The sequence below is a fragment of the Chiloscyllium punctatum genome, chromosome 27 (genome assembly GCF_047496795.1).
Source record: "Chiloscyllium punctatum isolate Juve2018m chromosome 27, sChiPun1.3, whole genome shotgun sequence".
NCBI classification, from domain to species: Eukaryota; Metazoa; Chordata; class Chondrichthyes; order Orectolobiformes; family Hemiscylliidae; genus Chiloscyllium; species Chiloscyllium punctatum.
In genome coordinates, this window is record NC_092765.1 from 35,174,834 (window position 1) to 35,195,848 (window position 21,015).

The 21,015-nt window shown below is 39.7% G+C and overlaps 1 protein-coding gene across 1 annotated transcript in view; it reads right to left on the reverse strand.

The window, feature by feature from the left end:
* Window positions 1-2,421: 2,421 nt before the first annotated feature.
* csmd2 (CUB and Sushi multiple domains 2) overlaps window positions 2,422-21,015 on the reverse strand; it is a 602,495-nt gene continuing 583,901 nt past the window's right edge. The window contains exons 64-66 of the mRNA XM_072548527.1: window positions 19,864-20,002; window positions 12,101-12,284; window positions 2,422-8,332 (exon numbers count right to left, since the gene is read on the reverse strand). Coding sequence (XP_072404628.1) covers window positions 12,125-12,284; window positions 19,864-20,002 — 299 coding nt within the window. The 3' untranslated portion in view covers window positions 2,422-8,332; window positions 12,101-12,124. The remainder of the gene's footprint in view (window positions 8,333-12,100; window positions 12,285-19,863; window positions 20,003-21,015) is intronic.

Sequence of the window (21,015 nt, forward strand, 5' to 3'; positions counted from 1 at the left end):
AGGAAATCTGTTGTCTTTACCTGGTCTGACCTACATGGGACTACAGACCCACAGCAATATGGCTGACTCCTAATTGTCCTCTGGGCTATTGGAGATGGGCCATTAATACTGGCCAAGCCAGCAATATCCACTTGCTGTGAATGAATTTTTAAAAAACTCCTTCGCACTTTTCACCAATATTCACACCAATATTAATTGATCATAAATTAATTAAATCTTATTTTATAGGGTCATAGAGTCATGCAGCACAGAAACAGACCCATCGGTCCAACCAGTCCATGTAGAACATAATCTCAAATTGAACTAGTCCCACCTGCCTGCTCCTGGCCCATATCCCTCCTATTCACATGCTTACCTAAGCGTCTTTTAAACATTGTAACTGCACCCACAGCCATAGGAAGTTCATTCCACACATATGTAGAAAACATTTGCCCTTCATATCCTTCTAAATCTCTCTCCTCTCACCTTAAAAATATGCCCCCAGTCATGAAATGAACCATCTGAGGGAAAAGATGCCCATCATTAATCCGATATATACCCCTCATGACTTTATAAACTGTTATAGTGTCACCTCTCAATCTCCTATGTTCCAGTGGAAAAACATCCTAGCCTATTGAGCCTTTCTTTATAACTCAAACCTCCATAGCTGGCTTCATCCTGGTAAATCTCTTCTGAACCCTCTCCAATTTAATAATATCCTTTCAATAATAGGGCGACCAGAACCGGACATAGTATTCCAGAAGATGCTTTACCAATGTCCTGTACAACCTCAATGTAACTTCCCAACCCCTACGCTCAAAGGACTAAGCAATGAAGGCAAGTATGCTAAATGTCTTCTTAAGCACTCCGTCAAACTTCAAAGAATTATTCATCTGATGAAGTTAAGAACCTGAAAGATTCCTACAACAAAGCTCTGTAAGTGAACTGAAAATTGAACTGAAAAAAAGTCTGTAAGAAATAAACTTTGATAACTGCCATGTTATTAATGCAAAATTTTTCAGGATCAGTGCTGCTGTGATCAGCATTGAAATGCTTTGAAATTTTTTGATAAAAAGGAATATAAACAGATTTTTGAAGATAAAAATTTTTCGTGAAAAGGGGAGTCAAGTAAATTATAAGGGCTTTGCAACAAAGCACGACCAATACAAATTGAATTGTAGATTATTTAAATTATATTTAATGGGTCAAAGAGCAAATCACTGACTCTTGGTGAATGACAATAAAGGAAGAAATATTTCAAAATAAGAGAACATTACCAGGATCCATACTGTCTTCATGAACTGAACCGACAAAATGTTGCACTTGCCTCTTTCAGTGTAGATTTTAAGTTTTGATACACTGGAGGAAATAGAAACTAGCTCTGCTAGTTTTGAGTTATAAAATGGTGATGGGGCTCTTTCTTTAATCAAAGCTGAGTGGCTTTATATTAATTTAAAATGTTGGGGCTTATCTGTTTCATCTGGTCAAGCTGCCAGCAGCTTCAAAAGCACCTCACATGACCACAGCATGAACTGAAGGTAGCACGGCAGCAGCCCAGGTAAGTGTTAATAGATCAAGCTACAATTATAACCACAGTAGTTCTATAGGGTCACTTGTGCTGCTATTTCGCCTGCATCTACATGAGACGTTTGGGTTTGGTAACTGTTCCATTCTGGAAAACTTCCAAAAGATATCCTACAATATGCATTGGATCACACGCAAAGGACCTAAGACCTGTTTTACATGGTTGGTCTAGATGCCGGCAAAATGAACTGACCAAATATAGGGGCTCATATATTTCTAGCACACAAGCTTGGTCCATAAGCTGACTCCAATAAGCGTGTTTTACACTCATAAAGCGATATCACGAATTCCAGTTTCTAAGCTACTGAGATTAGGTCAATTAAAATGTTTTTCAATGAAGAAGTCAACATAAACTTTGTTTGTTACAGCTTATGATCCCATTATTGGAAATATTTTGTGAAGCAATTTTCTGATGACATTTTTTTCAGTTTTCAGTTTTCCTTCATGTTAAGAAGTCTCCATACCACAGACTCTCAGATCTTTTCCACGGACTAAAAATGTTATAGCAAGAGAAAACCCTGACCTTGCTTTGAGAATTATTAGATTTACATAATTCTTAAAAGATTCTTCACATCATCTCAGTGTATCCTCTACTACACTACAAGTATATGGTAATTAAAGGAGATTTGAGTACTCATTTTGGAATTGGTTTCTACTTCCCAACACAGAATATAAATACAAATGCCATAGATCAATGCGACTCTTTCCTCAGTGGCATAGTCCAATTGTTTTCCTACAGTGAAATCTACTTTTAGCAAAACGAATTGACCAAGCAAATAAAACCGTGCCTATAATCGTGCCACAACAGGGATTAGATTAGATTACTTACAGTGTGGAAACAGGCCCTTCGGCCCAACAAGTCCACACCGCCCCGCCGAAGCGCAACCCACCCATACCCCTACATCTACCCCTTACCTAACACTACGGGCAATTTAGTATGGCCAATTCACCTGACCTGCACATCTTTGGAGTGTGGGAGGAAACCGGAGCACCCGGAGGAAACCCACGCAGACACGGGGAGAAAGTGCAAACTCCACACAGAGAGTCGCCTGAGGCGGGAATTGAACCCGGGTCTCTGGCGCTGTGAGGCAGCAGTGCTAACCACTGTGCCACCGTGCCGCCCATTGCATATAGACATTGCATGTCATGGTCTTCCATGATGATAAGTAACAAGGCCCATATCCATTTTTTCATACAAACTAAATACATTTAAATAAAAAATGAGACAACATATTGCCACTTTGTGATATGAATGAGAAATGCAGAAAGATGTCGAATAATAAACTACTGAATCTGTTAGTCCTCAAAAAACGAACTTTGCCTTCCAATTGTCTGTATAGCAACTGCCAGCACATTTGTCCATTTGTATACAGATTATGCCATCAATAGATTTTCAGGATTGCTAAATTTTTCACAGAATTATCTGACTCCTGTCTTGCTTGTGCATTCTAGTTTTCACATGCTCTTATTCAATAGCAAAGCTTTTAGAAAGTTAACTGTGACATGATTCTACAATGGTGCAATCACAATGCCATCAAGGCAGTTCAATATTTATGAGTTGAACCAGACAAGATGTAGAACAAAATTACCTACTTTTGAAAAAGTGCATCTTGAATCTCTAGTATTACAATTATCAGGAATGACAATAACTGACACATCGTTGATGAATGAAACCATGTTCTTTTAGCTGCCTCAACAACCTGGTAGATTTGTAACAGAAAAACATCTTTGATCGTGCACAGAGATTTATGATCCACTAACATGTTATGCAGGGGAGACTACATTTAAGTTCAATAATGTTTTCAAATACTTTAAAGCTGTTGCACCCAAGGGTACTTTTTCTTGGTTTCTCCAACACATTCATTAGAAATGGGAGCTCAATTTTCCAATATTTATAGGTATTGTGAAATAATGACATCCTTTACTTACAGATTGCAATCAATAATAAACTGTGAAGTAAGTTCTCTAGTACCAGGGGCAAGCTCTCCTACAAATCACTGACTTGAGGTCTCAGATTTGGTTCAGTTGTATCCATTTTGTCTCTGACTCAGAAGGCAGGTTTAAGCTCCAATTCACTAGGATTTGAGCATGTAATATTGACTGACTCTCAAATATGATGTATTTTAGATTATATTTATGTCTGCCTCAAACTGACCTTCCAGGTGGAGATGAAATATCCCATCACATTATTTTTGAAGAAGGATTGACACATTCTCCTGGACAATGTTCATTTCTCAGGAATACCTCAAGCAGATTATTTGGTCATTGCTTTTCAGTATGTAGTTTGATTACAGTATTTTTAAAATATATATAACAGTGATAATGCTTCAAAAGGTGCCACATGTCCATAGAGATTGTGTTTCCTGACACCTCTGCAAGGTTCACATTTATGCCTGTGGGAAAATCTGCGCATCCACACTTTTGGAAGTCTCAGCCAGTAAAAATATACATGGTGGTGCCCAAATAAGCACAGTGAATAGAAGTGAATGTGATGGAATGACATCACTGAAAATGCTGGCAGGGGCAATGCGAATACAGTGTGGTTTTGTTGGACCGTTAATCCAGCAACTAGGTAAGGTTCCTGGGTCCCGAGTTTGAATCCTACCACGGAAGATGGTGGAATTTGAATTCAATAAAGAAAAATCTGGAATTAAAAGTCTGATGATGACCATTGGAAAAAACCCATCTGGTTCACCAGTGCCCCTACCTGGTCTGGAGTCTACATGTGACTCCAGACATGTAGCAATGTGGTTGACTCTTAACTACTGGCTGGGTAATTACGGATGGCAATAAATGCTAGCCTAGATAGCAAATAATAAAAAAAAGACTTTTGCACATGCGTTCAAGAGCTTTTTGAAGGTGTCTTCAGACATTATCTTCTATAAACAGGATGTTATGAATTCTGCCAGAAAAATAAAGTTCCTGCTTGAATTTCATGTATGTATCCTGTTCTGTATTGTGTTACACACTGCTAAAGGGAAGTAGGGAACATAAGTACATCTTATTATCCCTTCTAGTACATTCACAGTGGATAATGTTTCTAAGAAAAACAGCAGTCACATTGCTTACACCTTCTTACGGTTATAGCTGGGGTAGAGATCTGGCTAGGTAAACATTCACTGAAAAGGGTTGTGAAATTTCACAAGGAAGTCATGTCACATACCAATCAAGTTTCCACAATCTTTGACTCCAGTTTGAAAAAAAATCAAATGTTAATCCAGACTTAACCATGTCAATTACCATTCATTTCTGTTTCTGCCTCTTCAAGGAAACGCTTGAGAAAGTAATGGCTTTTTTTTGGATTCATGGACAGTTGCAGCTACATTATCAAAATTTCTAAGTATTTTAAAATATTGAATTTACTAAAGAACTGACTGGTGTACGCCAATGAAACTGGCATAAGCTTGGGTACTTTTTAAAAAGTGGCTTTTACTTAAAATTGCGTCTTTGACAGTTGGTGCATCAGACATTGCTTAAAATGCTTCCTTTTGTTATAAACCCATTTTCCAATGTAATAATAAAACCGCACCTCTCTGGTTACAAGTTGTACTTAACCACTGAATACTTTTAATGCAAGGGTGGAAGAGAAAAAACATTTTAAAAAACGGTAGATTGCATTGTTTCATAAAAGGTATTTCTGTATTATGGAAATAAATTTCAATGTAAACTTGAACCATAACTTCATTTCAGAAAACTAGCATAATTTTCAGGACATACTGTGGCCAAATTGTCAATTGCTCCCTCAGCAAAGACCCCACCATACTCTCTTCTGTCAGTTTTATTTTCTGCCTCCTGATTTCTTTCCTTCGAACTGTTTTGATTTTTCATTTATTTATGTGCTTACAGCCTCACTTTGTCCAATTTCAGATTGGCTTGACACCATGTGGTGATGCTGTAACAACTATCAAATCACATCTCCAGATAGACCTGACATCTGAGTAATGAAAGGACTTCCACACTGACAGAAACACTGAAATACCAGAAGGCAATATTGGCAGAATGACCGCACAATTAAAAACTGACCTTTGCTGTAAAATACAACTGAATCATTTCAGAAAACTCGTAAAGATGACATGCAAGTGTACATCCCACATTCTTTATATTCTGAGTCTATGAGACAGCCATGGTTATCCACAGAGTAACTTTTTGTTAATGCATCTTAGACATAGACTCAGTCAATGCAAATGAAAAAAAGACAGTGCTGGAGAAACTCAGATAGTATCTGTCCGACAGAAACAGAGTTAACGTTTCAAGTCTGGTATGAGTCTACTTTAGAGCAGACTTCCTGCTACATCTCCCATAAGCACTTTGCATTTTTATTTCAGCTTTCCAGTATCTGCAGTATATATTATTTTTCTGTAATAAACTACATTCCGTACAAAGTATGATATGATTTAAATGTTCTTAACTAGCACCAGGGGCAGAATTTAACACCCTACCTTGTGGTGGGTTGGTGTTGAGAGGGCATTTGTTTGTGAGAGAGGCTGGAAAATGGGAGTGACCCTTTTGACTACTGATCTCCCTTGCTGATTAAGTCCATGGTGGAAGGCTTGTGGGCAGCCTTCATCCCCAATGGTCAGTTGAAGCCCTTAAGTGGACAATTCAGAATCTTATCCCTCTGTTACTAACTTAGAGGGTGACTCACCATTTGGGGACCATGACAAGCAAATTGGTGGAAGGTTGCTTGTAGGCTCCTCTGTCCTTGTTCAAAGGCGTTCAGGGATCGAGCATCAGGAATGAGGGGACCTGTTGAGAGCTACTTCTCTGGTCTTTCTGCCTAGTTTTCTCGCCCCACTCATTTGTCCATCCTCCCCATGAACCCCCACTCACTATCACTCACCTATGACATGGAATCGAGACATGATCATCAGTCTCAGGTGGAGGTCATCCAGGCAGCAGCCTGTTGGTTGGCAGCTCTTGGCAGGCAGGACTTCTGTCCCAGGGTTGCTGATCCCAGAGAAGGAAAACTATTGTTTAGATCATTGTCTAAGTACCTCATTAGTCAGTGGGATTTTCCTCAATTAGACGGGATTTAGCCTGCTCTCCAGTCAGTGGGTAGCAGCCTGTTGTCTCCTATAAAGTACACTAATATTGTACCAAGATAACAGGATCTGAAATATTCATTAACTTCAAAAAGGACCCTATCTGAAGCTTCATGCAACTTAAAATACTTTGAGATCTTAACACTCGCCAATTCTGGCACCTAGCACATCTCTAGGTTTAATTGCTGCACCTTTAATTTTTCGGTTGACAGCTGATCACAGCTTGAACTTCCCTGTCTAAACTACCCTGCCTCTCCATCTTCTTCTTGTAAGATGTTCTTTGAAACCTACAGTGCTGACTAACCTTTTCTTCACTCGACTAATCTCCCCTTTCAGCGTCAATCACTGCTTGATAATTCTCCTTCGGGTGCCTTGGAGTGTTTTAAAAATCACACCTTTTCAGAAATCTTTACTACGTTAAAAGTGCTAGATTGATGAACTTTGTTACTGTTGATATCTGCTATATCTATCTGCTCCAACAATGATTTAAATGTTCTTAACTAGCACCAGGGGCAGAATTTAACACCCTACCTTGTGGTGGGTTGGTGTTGAATTTCTCATCAACATGAACTCCAATACGTTCTCACCGGAATGGACCCTTAATGTACTGCATTCCCATGGGAATGGGATTCCTTTCATCTTTCATGATAGATTTATCTTACAGAAGCTACTGTACTCTATTTTGACACCTTAACAGCTTTGCTCTTGGGGTATAACTACCACTGAATTCTGGGCTGTTAGGTGTCAATAATAAGGCTACTATTTTACTTTGCTGTCTACTGCAGGAAAATTAAAGTGCTTTTTGGAGAGAGGAATGTCAGAGATTCCATAACAAGAATTGAGCTTATAACCAATCTGCTAGAACCGGGTTCAAATTTAAGCCATCTACTACCATTGCAATATTGTCATGAGTGTCCAAACATGAGTAAATAATTGATAAAGTGTCACAATATGATGCATAACAGTAATCAAAGTTATGTTAAATGTGCAAAACCACAGAATTAAGGCTGTAATGAACATGCCTTGAAACTTTAAAATCATGCATACCTTTAGTACAATTTTCAGGAGATTGTAATGAATCCTGTAGAGTTTAAAGTATGACAACTGAAGATTAAAAGGATCGCTAAATTTAGAAGATACTGATGTCTCTATTCACATTCGTGAATATAACTCAACAATGTGAAGTCACTGAAGGAAAGGTAATTGGCTCATGGCCTGGTGAAGATCAGAAATAGCAACAAGGGAGAACCCATGGTACATTTTACCCCTTTCAGAACCAACAATTCACTTAAAAGCTTACAACCACATGTTTTTTTTCTTGTTGGTTATTGTGTATGATTATGCCTTGTTATTTAAATAGATTCTTGTGAGAACCAAGTCAAAAATGTAGATCCTTGCTAGAGGGTGGGCTTTATTGTTTGACTTGTCCTTTGCCAAAACATCATCCAGAATGGAGATATTTACTTGGAGTCATTGGATTTTGAGGGCTAGAACTCAATAATGTGTTTCGTTCATTATCCCCAATGTACAGTGTGGACTACAACAGTAAGAAAATGGTTTCTAACTGGTGATTTCTGACAAAGTATCTTGGCATCCCTGACTAGCTGACTCTTCATAATAGAAGTAATGTAAAGGGCAGCATCCTTAGTAGCTTCTCCACAGTCACTACATCTTTGAAGAAAAGCAGTCAAGTAGAATCTGATGAAGTGATTCTGGACTTCAGCATTCTGTAAAGAGAGAGAAAACAGATATTTGGGCAGATGTAAATCAGTCAAAGAAACTTTTAACAGTTGTCATTCAATTCTGGATGATTGAGAATTGGAAATAAGGCTCGCATTTATTAATGGTGCCAGATCTGCCGAAATAAAGTCAGGTGATTTATGGAACAAATACAGAGAATGCAGAAGAAGTTGAGCAGGCTCTTTAGAAGAAGTCATACCAGACTCAAAATATTAACTCTGTTTCTCTCTGCAGCTGCTGGCCAGACATGCTGAGTTTCTTTAGTGCTTTCTGTGTTTATTTCAGATTTCAAACAACCACAGTACTTTGATTTTAATTTATTTTTATTTTATGGAAGTCAGTTGAACTCCTTGTACCCAGATTAAACTAATCCCAAACTTCTATTTTCTTCAGGAAGGCAAACATGAAAGTGTTTGCAACAGCCAAAAAAAAACATAGTAAAACGGTTTTCATAAACTTTCTTTCATGCGCATATTACACATTATGATCTAACATGTCTAAATATTTTAGTCTTTTTTACACCATAATGAAACTTTCCAAATTCTTTGGGAGCATAACTCACCGATTTTACCAGTGAGTGTTATTCAAAACCCAAATTTCACAGATTTCCTTGCTCTAAGTTGCATACACAGAAATTATAAAGTAATGGAGCAGGTGATGATTAATTGTGAAATGCTCTAAATGTGGGGGTGACTGATCTTCATGGCATGCTTCTTTGGCTGTGAGTCAATACAAGCATTCACCATGTTTTGCATGCTTTAAAATCAATTTGTTGAAAATGATATTGAAATAAGAAATAAAAAGTTTCCTTTGAATGTTCCAATCCCTATTCAGACTTAATTTCCAGGAGGGGATTTGCAGCAGAAACTTTGGGAGATTGTCAAGTGTAGGGTTTCCCTGACTGAACCATGAGCAACAATGCCTTCTGCCACGAAAACCATCACATTTGGATCAAATGGAAAGAGTTTATTTCAGAGTCTGGTCTAATAAACTAAAGAAGTCCAATCCTCAAACATCTTTTCGTCAGAGGTTTTATTCGATAACTATGGTTTGACCATAGTTTGTTCCAATTTTAGTTACCAATGGATAGCTGTTGTTGAAAATACCTGCTCTTACAGCAGATATGACACCATTATAAAATGTTTATTTCCAACTCCCAATCATGTAGATTTCATATTTGCCTTACTTAACATTATAGTTATCTTAAAATCAGACATTAAAATTTGATCAAAAGTGATTCATGCCATCATTATAATTCTTGTTATTCTGTAATACCTGAGAATGCTGCATTCTATATTATTGGTTATTTTGTTTTCCGGATTTGTTAAACTCTATGCAAAGATAAAAATCGTGCAACATTGGGATGCATTTTTGCTGTACTGAGGAAGCACAATGTGTTGAATTTGAATAACTCAGAGATAAGACAGGAAATCCAATTTACTTGACAGGTGATTCACAACAAAAAAAATGCATAAAGCAGCAATAAAAATTAACGAGTTGTAGAAAATAATTTAAAAATTGTGAAAGCACTGCTTATTCTTTAAACTCTAGCATTTTACTGGGGTGCCAAGCAATTTGGTAAGTTGGCATGAGGTAAACTAAATTTTAATAGAGGATTCTCTGTTGGATTTCACACAATAGTATTGTCAATTTGTTTCATTGTTTTCTCAAAAGAAAGTTGCAATTTGTGAATGTTAAGGTAAAGCTTATTAGTGTTGGAGTGTGCAACAGAATGCTTTTCTGTTTTTGTTAATTGTTAATCAATTACACACAGACCACATTCAAATGTAGATAATAATCTTGTATTCAACACTTTATCATTGTCAATCACTTATTAGTGAGTATGGTTATTCTGGTCATGGGTTCTGTGTCTAGAGTTGGATACACTTGTCATTGCTTTGATAATAAAGACATCCTTTCGGCTTCAGGATCATTTGCTGAGCAGAAGAGTCCCATTGGGGTTGCAATTCCTGACTCCTTCCTTTCCAATGGTTCCTTTCCAGAATTGAGCATCCTTTCCAATCCTGGCATTGAAGTGCCCAAGGAGGATAACTTTATCTTCCTTAGAGATGTGGATGAGTATGGCTGAGGTTCAGGGTGGAGTAGAAACCTTCTTTGGACTCAGCGTTGAGGAATAGGCATTCATGATTATTGCCTGCTGGTTTGTGGCAAGTTGTAGACGGACAATCGTGACGTGATTATTGATGCCAAGAGGGAGCTCAGAGAGTCGGACGACAAATTCACTCTTGGTAGTGAATTCCAGTTCCACGTGTTCTCACATCCTTTCTTCTCTCAGTTGTCCTTTGCCTGCTGTTTCTGTGGGTTGTTGTGGCAGAGGTGCTGGGGTGTTCCATTAATCCTAACAGTGATGCTGTAAGGAGTTCTCCACACCTGACAGGGCCACGCTAATGGTCAGGTCAGAGGGGAGGAACCAGACAAAGCACCATCTAAAACAAGATTCAAAGGCAATCCAGGCGTAAGATACTCACATGAATCAATGCTGCAACCTCGCTCTTTGCGTACCTTCTTCTCAGCCAGAACATTGTATTTTTTGCTCTGACTTATTACCCTAATGGACTTTGTATGGTATGATCTGCCTGTACTGCATGCAAAACAATATTTTTTCACTGTATCTAGGTAATTGTGACAATAATAACTCAAATCAAAATACTCAATGTTCAAGGTTCCCTTGCAACTTCTGTCAAAGATCCCCATGTCTTTGCTGATGCACAATAGCATTCCTATGTTAAGAGGTATCCTGCACAAAGCATCTACCTCGAGGAATTCAACCTTCCACACACAATACAAGCCCTATGGTGATTGACGGTTGGCATAGGGACAGAGTTATAACATTTGGAGGTCCCTGGCTTCAGACTGTCACATAAGTGGGTGGAGTTTGACTCTGCTGTTTCATTCTTGGAATTGGAACAGCGGAGTACTTTGGCAGCTTTCTTCATGACTAAGCAGCTGTCTTTGGGATCCACCTTTCTCACCCCACTCAGAGAAGGGGTTGGAAAAGCTGACCTAAAAATAGTCTGTCCAAACAGCACCCTGCTTGGAAAACTACATCCAGTGGCTTAGCTACTTTCATCTGAAAACCCATTGGAATCCTTATGAGTAATCAACAAAACAATCATCCAGAATAAATACCTACCCTTGAAACCCTGAACTCATTCAATTAAATGATTTACCTAAACTTACGTCTCAGATGGTCACTTTTTCATTTTATTATAATGAATTCTACATGCTGTGTCAAGGCTGTTATCATGAAAACTATTTGAGAAAGCTTGTTTGTACCCAAGAACAAATAGAGGGTGAGACTTTCAACTTGCTTGGATCTGAATACTGGTTTCAAAGGCGTTATTTTGTTTTAATAAGCGAACTCCAAAACAAAACTTGCATATTTCTTTCTCTTTGCCTGGGTCAGACCTGACAACTATACCCAAGCCTACTTTTCACTTGATTAAGTTATAGCTAACCTAAAATCAAGAACTCATCATCTGAGTAATTGTGGACACAAGTCTCCCACATTCTGGTACCCTGAAACCCAATCAGTTGCAACAGTGCAATCTGCATAACTGAAATACTTGTGAATGGGAAATCCTTTGGCTCACTATGTTGCATAACTCTCAACAGATAGGTCTCTATAAAGACAGTGGAGAACACCTACCAGAAATCAGTGAAATTACAAAAGGCAGGGAATTCATTATTTTAAAACAATTTAACAGTGTATCATATTCACCTCCACTACTTACCAGTGGTTTGTTCAAAAGTAAGTGCTATACTGCCGTGCATACAGTGCTCACTGTCACTTCAATCTCATTGGCCACAATGTCAGAGGATTGAACATTTCGATCGTACATGGGATTTTCAAAAGTTGCTCGACCATTTGTATTTTCATGGCCTGCAAAACCGTTGAATGGTACTTTTGGCCTTTTCCTGAAAGAAATACAGAACACAGTCAATCCCAATCCTTTTACAGAATCGAAGCCAACTCCTCAGCTTTGTACCAAGAATTCTAGCTACAAACACTTCTGATATACAAAACTCCAACAGATACAGAAAGCATCGCATCCGTGGACTGAGCAGGAATTTACTGCTTATCTGCTAAATATTTGCAACTGTGCTTGAAATGCAACAGGAATGGTAAAATACATCCTAAAATGAGTCAAACCAATTTCTCTTGATTCGCATTGACTTAATTATTTCCACTGTATATCATCCATGTACTTAAATATGTTTAGAAGTGGCTAATATAGCCTCATATTAGCAAATGTATCGGACCAGGTAAGGATAGCAGACAGCCTTCCGCAAACAACTTATGTGAACCAGATGGGGTTTTATAACAAGTGACAATGGTTTTGTCAAACTTTTCATTTCAGATTAATTAATCAAATTTATATTAAATATAATGTTAATTAAATTTAAATTCTATTAAGGCCATTCTGGTGAGATGTGGACCTGTATCTCCAGAGCATTACTCTCGGCCGCTGGTTTATTAGTCCACTTACACGACCATTCTACCCTCACATGCCCTAAACCTACCAGTCTGATCCTGTTTGACAGTGCCAAAATCCTGCTATTTCTCACACAAAAATATAAAGGAAGAAGTGGATAAGGTGGTCAAGAAGGCATATGGCATGTTTGCCTTCATCTCTTGTGGCATAGTTTATGAAAATTAGCAAGTCATGCTGCAGCTGAATAGAACTTTAATTTGGCCATGTTTGGAGTACTGTGTACAGTTCAAGTTCCACACTACCAAAATGACGTGGAGGTTTTGAAGAGGGTACAGAAATCGTTTACCAGAATGTTGCCTGGTTTGGAAGGTATTAGCGATTGGAGAAAGAATTGGACAAATTTGGTTTGTTTTCACTTGAACATAAAAGGATGAGGGCAACCCGACAGAAATTTACAAAATTATGAGAGCCGTGGATAAGATGGATAGTCAGACTCTTTCTTCTCAGGTATAAGTGTAAATTATTTGGGTACATATGTTGAATGCAGAAAGGGCTAAGTTGAAAGTATATTGTGAGGCAAGTTTTTTTACACAAAGGGTGTAACATGCCCAGAATACTTTGCCAGAGAGGGTGGTGGAGATAGATAGCATAGGAATGTTTAAAAGGCATCTTGACAGATTATGAATAGGCAGGGAATAAAGGGTTATGGACCAGATAGAGACAAAAGATTTTAGTTTACAAAGGCACAGTGTATCAGCACAGGCATGGTGGGTCAAAGGGCTGTTCCTATACTGTAATATTCTCTGATCACAAGCGAAAAAACACATTTCAGAAAAGCTTACCAAATCCATCAGGACGTTCGAATAAGAATACAATGTTTGAAAACATGTGATGTTAACTACAAAGCATCTACCAGAGGTAGATTTGGCTGTTGATTTCTTTCATGTCTACTCACATCTAAAATGATCTTGGTTCGGTGGGCCAAAGCTGGCAGATAAACTAATTGTGCATTGAAGTGCAGCCATTTTATGCAGCATAGCTCATGCAGATGTTAAATTTTGTGCATGCTGTTATAATTGCTACCAGAAGTGAAGAGCATTACCTCATTTCAATGTACAAACAGCATGTGATAGCGCTTCTGTCTGGTAATGACCATTTGAAGGGTAGCTCCAACATTCAACTAAAAATACCTGCTCAGACTGATATTGCAGCAGCAAAAGGAACAGGAAAGCACCTGAACACAGCCAACATTTGGGAGAGTATGGAGTGTAATATGCAAACTAAATAAAATCCAATGCTGTCTTGGTGAGAGAGTACCCTTCATGCTGGGAGCATCTTTTATGGGTGATCAGTGCTACATTGCCATGGCTATGTCATTTTTTAAAATTTGTGGTGCTATTTTTAGCAACTGCCTACTTCTAATCTCAGCCTTGCCCAGGAAAACACACAGGAACACAGGATTTAAGAGTAGGAGGCCATTTGGCCCATTGAGCCTGTTCTGCAATTCAATAAAACCATGCCTAATCCAAGTGTAGCCCCTATACCTGGTCCCATAACTCCTGTCTCCCTTATCTATCAATAAATTCATGAATAAAAATCAATGACCCAGCTCCTGTGCTTTCTGGGGAAAGAGAGATCTCATGGAGAGATCTCCATCTTAAAAGGGAGACCTCTTATGTTGACATTGTGTCTCCTAGTTCCCCCGCAAGAGAAAACATTTACCCAGTATCCGTCACATCAAGTCACCTCAAGGTCTTCTATCGTCCAATAAGGTCAGCTCTCATTCTTCTGATATAGATCTAAGTTCAATCTGTTCAACCTTGTACCATAAAATAAATCTAATAAATATAATAAACCAGGGGCAAGGAAATTTCCAGAGACAACAGAGCATAGGAGACGGAGGGGGAATCCTAAAGAAGAGTATAAGATCAAGAGAAGTGTGGATAGGGTAAGTGCGCTCAGCCTTTTTCCTAGGGTTGGAGAATCAAGGACTAGAGGGCATCAGTTTAAGTTAAAGAGGAAAGAATAAAAGAGAACCTGAAGGGCAACTTTGTGTACCTAGAGGGTGATATGCATATGGAATGAGCTGCCAGTGGAAGTGGTCGAGGTGGGTACATTAAAACATTTAAAAGGCATTTGGACAAATACCTGGATAGGTAAGGTTTAGAAGGATATGGGTCAAGTGCAGGGAAATGGGGTTATTGTGGATGGACATTTTGGTCAGCAAGAACCAGTTTGGGCCAAAGGGCCCATCTCTGTGCTATAGGATGCTGTAACTCTATAACAGAGGGTATGACAAGGTGTTAGAAAAAGTGGAGGAGGAAGAGGGGACAAAGAGCTCTCAACAGGAAGTCGTATCCATCTGGGGGGTTCAGGGAGCAATTCTCCGACCTGAACCTCAGTGATTGACAAAGTGTCTGAGTTCTGCGCTTCAGTAATGAGGATCGCAATGAAATCTGTCACTTGTAGCAGCTATAAGTTAGATGGATTGGCCATGCTAAACTGCTCATAGTGTCCAGGAACGTGCAGGAATTGCAGGGTTACAGAGAAAAGGTAGGGGAGTAGATCTGGGAGAGAAGCTCTTCGGAGAATAGGTGTGGACTTGATGGGCCAAATGGCCTGCTTCCACAGTGTAGGGATTCTATGATTCTATAATACAAGCCAAGCCTCGCAATAAAGCAAGGATGGCATTGCCTGTGGCTTCGAACACGATTATTGTGATGAACCTGCAGGATCGAGTTGGAGATATTTGCACCATCTCACACTCGATCTTCAACTTAGGCTCTCAATTCAAAGACAGCTAACCAAACAACGAACAATACAGCAGGGAATCAGGCCTTTTGGCCCACCAAGCCTGCACCAATACATGATGCCTTTTGAAATTTAAAAGCCTTTTGCCTCGACACAGTTTGTATCCCTCGTTCTCTGCCCACTCATGTATTTGTCTGAATGCTCCTTAAATGTTCCAACTTGTGTAGCAATCAGCCGCCCCTTGTGTGACAAAACCTGAGCTTCCACACTGTAGACACTGGCATTAAGATACTTCAGCTTGTGCTGTAATGGAAACTGAGATAATGGTTGTCAGATGTCACGTCATAGCCAAGTGGACAATGTTGTTAATGGGGTGGCCACCAGTCTATGCAAGAAAAGATGGGCTCCAAGCTCTCTACAAATGTCAGTGTAAGGTTGGTGCAGGGTTCCTCTATGCTGAGAAGATGATCCAGCAAACACCTGAAGAATTCTTATTGTATGTCTCCACTAGCCTTCTTTTATAGCCTGTTTTATTGAAGTTCTTGGAGTCCTCTAAAGCAGAATGCAAACACATAGCCTTGCCTGGCTCTGCACTGGCACCTATGCTGCTGTTGTTCCCTGGCCTGTCTGCAGGTCACTAATACCTAGTGTATCACTCTATGATGTCTAACTTCCAAATTGTCATCAAATTATACACAGTATGACAAGCTGAGCTGGTGGCTGCAAGAAAGATTTTGAGTGACTGTACTCTCGCACTTCCATCACAGTCTTACCAGGTTGCTCCTCTTGGCTATTGTTACTATTAAAGTGAAAGCTGTCAAATTCAACTTTAATCATTTAATTTTAATCCCCCAGACATTCATCAACTCAAAAAGGCTTTAAAAAGGATATGATTGACTGAAATGGCAGCAGTGATCAGTTGGCAAGCCCAAGTTGTGGCACACCATGCCTGTTTGACAGTGTAATTGTGTCAGAGAGTTATGCAGCACAGAAACAGACCATATATTCCAACTCATTTTCACTAACCAGACATCCCAATCCCATCCTGTTTGCCAGCATTTGGCTCATATCCCTCTAAACCCTTCCTATTTGTATATACATCCAGATGCCTTTTAAATGTTGTAGTTGCACCAGCCTCCACCACTTCCTGTGGTTCTATACATGCACCACACTCTTTGCGAAAAAGTAACCCTCAGATCTTTTTAAATCTTTCCCCTCTCATCTTAAACTGTGTCCTCTAATTTTTTCCAGGGACCTACAAATAACTTGCCTCGCACATCTTTAAACTTTCCACCTCTCACCTTAAACCTATACCCCCTAATATTTGACATTTCCACCACGGGAAAATACCTTGATTATCCATATCTCTTATAATTTTACATACTCATGGCGCAAACATTTTGGGTGATGTGGCTGTCATGATTGAACAGCTATTAATATGGGCAAACTGCGAGCTGTAAAGTGTGAAGCTTGTCGCAACACTCAGCATGTATAGCTAAGGAAAAGATATAATTCTTTGGTATGAGTCCTGATACACAGAGACTGTTGGTGAGTGAGTGATAGGGATACGGTGCATTGAGCATCATGTTCAGTTGTTGGTCTAACTGGTGGGATATAGCATTTGATGTTGTGTTTGCTGACCTTGATCATTTGTAGGAGATCACTGAACTATTTGTGTCACTGTATTCAGTGAAATCAGGACTTCAGAGCTTAACTCCAGACACTGAGTGTCAGCAAAGCACTGGTCCTATGCATTCTGAAATTTTGTCTGAGTTAAGGGGTTGGGGAAGGGGTAGATTTGTCTCTCTACAGATAGAACATGTCTCCTCTTATTTACAGCTCACAGCGTCAGAAGGTGTTGGAGTCAGCTCTCCACTGTTGCGCTGGACATTCTGAGAAATGGCAATCACATGCCTTTTCACTTCTTTAATGTAATGATAGAGCACTGCATTTGAGACCAGAGATTTCAATTCGGGCTCTTTCAGAAATGCATGACACAATGTTATTGTGACAGCTCCTTTACATTGCAGAACAGTCAGGAGAATGGAAACACGCTGTTTCTCACACAGTCAATTCCTATATTCTATGACGTGAAGGTCCAACATTACAGAAAGCCACTTTGACAGATTCTGTGAAAGAATAAGTACTTAAGGAGTCTGTTGAGGTCTGCGTGCTGGGATGGAAGGGTGCCAGGCCACAAATTAGAAAAAGAATAAGGGAAGTGACAAAGTATTTAGGGTAGGTCCAAGCAGGTGAGGGTGGCTGTCGCTAACTGGGGGAAGGGTGGGTTGGGAGCTGCAGAGTTGGTGGTGAGGGAGGGTCAAGTTTGCCACGAGGGGATGGAAGATCAGGTCTTAGCGGGAGAGGGGAAGGGGGAATGTCAGGTCCCAGGGAGGGACGGGTCAGTGTGTATGTGCGTGTGCGTATGCATGTGCGTTGTCTTGTTTTGCATTGTGTATGCTAAGTTGGGATGTCAATTCAATAGTTACTCAGGAATTAAACTGGTTATTTAATATTCTAACTTTTCCTGAGTAATTTGTAATTGTTGCAAAACCTTCAGAATTCTCTGAAATGAATGGCTGTTTTCAGAGGGTTCTGGGAATAACCCAGCGGAATCTTCAATTTCCCAGGCAATTCCCTCAGAGTTGCCATTTTGCAATTTACATAGGGCTCCCATGCACAGCTCCCATCAACGCTACAGAAATGATTAGCCAGCTATCGGAAAATCCAGATGAGTCAGAATCAATGGCAGATTGACTTCCAGCTCCTGTTCAAGCCACAATGCACCTTCCGTTTAAGAGGTGTCTGACGGTTTCAAAGAGGGGAGGCTATCTACCACTGCTGCAAGACTTGCATGATTTTGAAGTTGCTTTGAAACTGTCGCCAGTCGACAGTGCAATCAGCATGCTCAGTGGCACGCAGAAGGAATCTGATGTGCTGTGTGTATTGGGAATAAGATGCACAAATTAGCCAGCTCTGTGACCTTTCCCCATCCCCTCCACTTCCTGGGAGGGAGTGGGGGGCGCGGTGGGGACATGCTATTAAATGTCACCCCTGCTATGCAATTCTTTAAATAAAATAGATGACCTGACATTTAAAATGCTTTTGCTGATGAGAACTGGTGCTGAAATAAACATCTGTCAACATCCTTTTTGCAAGTTAGCTCGGGTCAAATCCAGCATGTTCACATCCATACTCTAGTACCTTGTTCTCCTCAACCTCAGATTACATTTTAAAAATTCTTTCAGGGGCTGCACACACTGCTAGCAAGATCAAAACACGTGTGGCCTCTCATTCACTGCAACAGTGTCGCACTGTCTCCTACATCTGTCACCCTCATTTCCCCAAACAGGATAATGTCAGAAACAGTGACAACTTGCAGTTCTTTTCCTGAGACATTGGAACTCCAGGCATTTGAAACAGGTACCACAAAATCAAAGAATTCCTTCAGTGTGGAAGTAGGCCATTTGACCCATTGAGTCCACATAGCTCCTCCAAAGAGCACCCCCTACATTTCCCTGGCTAATCCACCCTGGACACTATGGGCAATTTAGCATGGACAATCCACCTACCCTGCACATCTTTGGATTGTGGGAGGAAACTGGAGCACCTGGAGGAAACCCACACAGACAAGGGGAGAATGTGCAAACTCCACACAGACAGTTGCCTGAGGCTGGAATCAAACCCAAGTTCCTGGCGCTCTGAGGCAGCAGTGCTAACCACTGAGCCACCGTGCCACGTAAGCTGTTGGTCTCTATTTTACAAGAAAAGCTGGTGGCAATTTCTCTTCAAGGTTGAGTGTATTCGCGCATGAAAGAAACATCTGATGTGGAAAGAATTTGTTAACTGACTTATAATAACAACTTATAATAATGTCACTTATAATAACAACAGTACTAGGAGACACTCAGGACATCATCTATGCATATCTCAAAGAAACCTGTATAAAGAGACCTGAAGAAGGGCAAAAATATATTTAAATGGCATTAGCAAGGTCAAAAAATGAAGAAAGTGATACATATTATCATTCTGTAAAATATAAAGTCGAATAACTGGGCTGAACACACTTTAAGGATTACAGTAGAGATCAGCAGTTCTTCAATACTACCTCAGGGATTCAGTGCTGAGGAAACAACTCCATTAATGCTTCACAGTAAAATATCACATGACAGGAAACACAAACAGGCATCGACATTATAGCTCCCCCAAGTTAACAAGTCTAAAAGCTTACATGGTTAGAACGAAAATCAGGGCAAACCTGGTCAAACTGGAGCGCTTGGCTGACTTGCCCCTGCCAGTGCAGGACTCACCTGTGTTTGTAGAGATACAATATAAATCCTGCCGTTATCAGGGCAAAGAAAGGCACGAGGATGGCAACAGCCACTGAGCTGCTGCTAGTGCTAAAGTGGTGCCCTATTGAGTCCGTGCCAGCTTCCAGCATGTGCAGATCTGAATGAGATAGAAAACAATTGACATATTCAAGAATGGAGCTTAAAATACAACTGCAGAAAGAAACCATGAACTCGATGAGGGCACTTTCACTCAGCAAACCCAGGTTTGTGTGAGCAGCAACTTAACTTTGTTTACTGATCTCTACTGATATTTTTTGAAGCTTACTGGAGTAATATAATAATAATATAATGATAAACTCCCCATAAATACTACAGAGCTGCATAATTGACAAATCCCCTTATTACTGCTTAAACTCATATTCCATAATAACCTGATAAATCTCCAGACCTCAAACACAAAGTAACAGCTTCCTGCGGAGCCTCAAAAGGTCAGGTCACAAGCTGCTGACTTTCCTCTCTATTTCTGACAAGTACAGTGGTATTCATTCAGCCCTGTTTGCTACCATCATGCATATTGCAGGAGAAGATTTTGTGATCAGCAACTGCTGATCAAAATTGCTGAAAGCTGCAATGTAGAAATTGTAGACCATTTGTTGCAGTACATTTTCTGCATTTTTCACTTGACTTTTAAAAACATGGCAAAGCAAATGACACTCTGTTGTTTTCTGTGCAAACTGTAGAATTTCAGGCAAATGACAAGGTGCTGTCATGTGTGAATATCTATAAATTGCTCACTGGGTTGCCTTGTTCCATATCTCATTCACAGCCTCTCTGTTTTTAAAGGAACTTGATGCATTTCCACATTAAATTCACCACGGAAAGTTAAGGCATGTCATTAGAAGTCTCAGCATCCTTTTTAGTCTTGTAATAAGAGTTAATGGTGTAAATCAATCTTGTGAGCACAGAACATGATTCATTAGAAATGTAGAGTCCCAATTCTTAAGATTTTATTTCTTTTTGGGAGATTTCCAAAGCAAGAAAATAAATTTTTCTTCTCCTTTTTGTCTCAAAGTCCGATCACCCATTTCCTCTTTTTAAACAGGAGTTAATGTTAAGTAACTATATCATGGTAATGACACAGATATTTACTACTCAGTCCAACCCCATCTG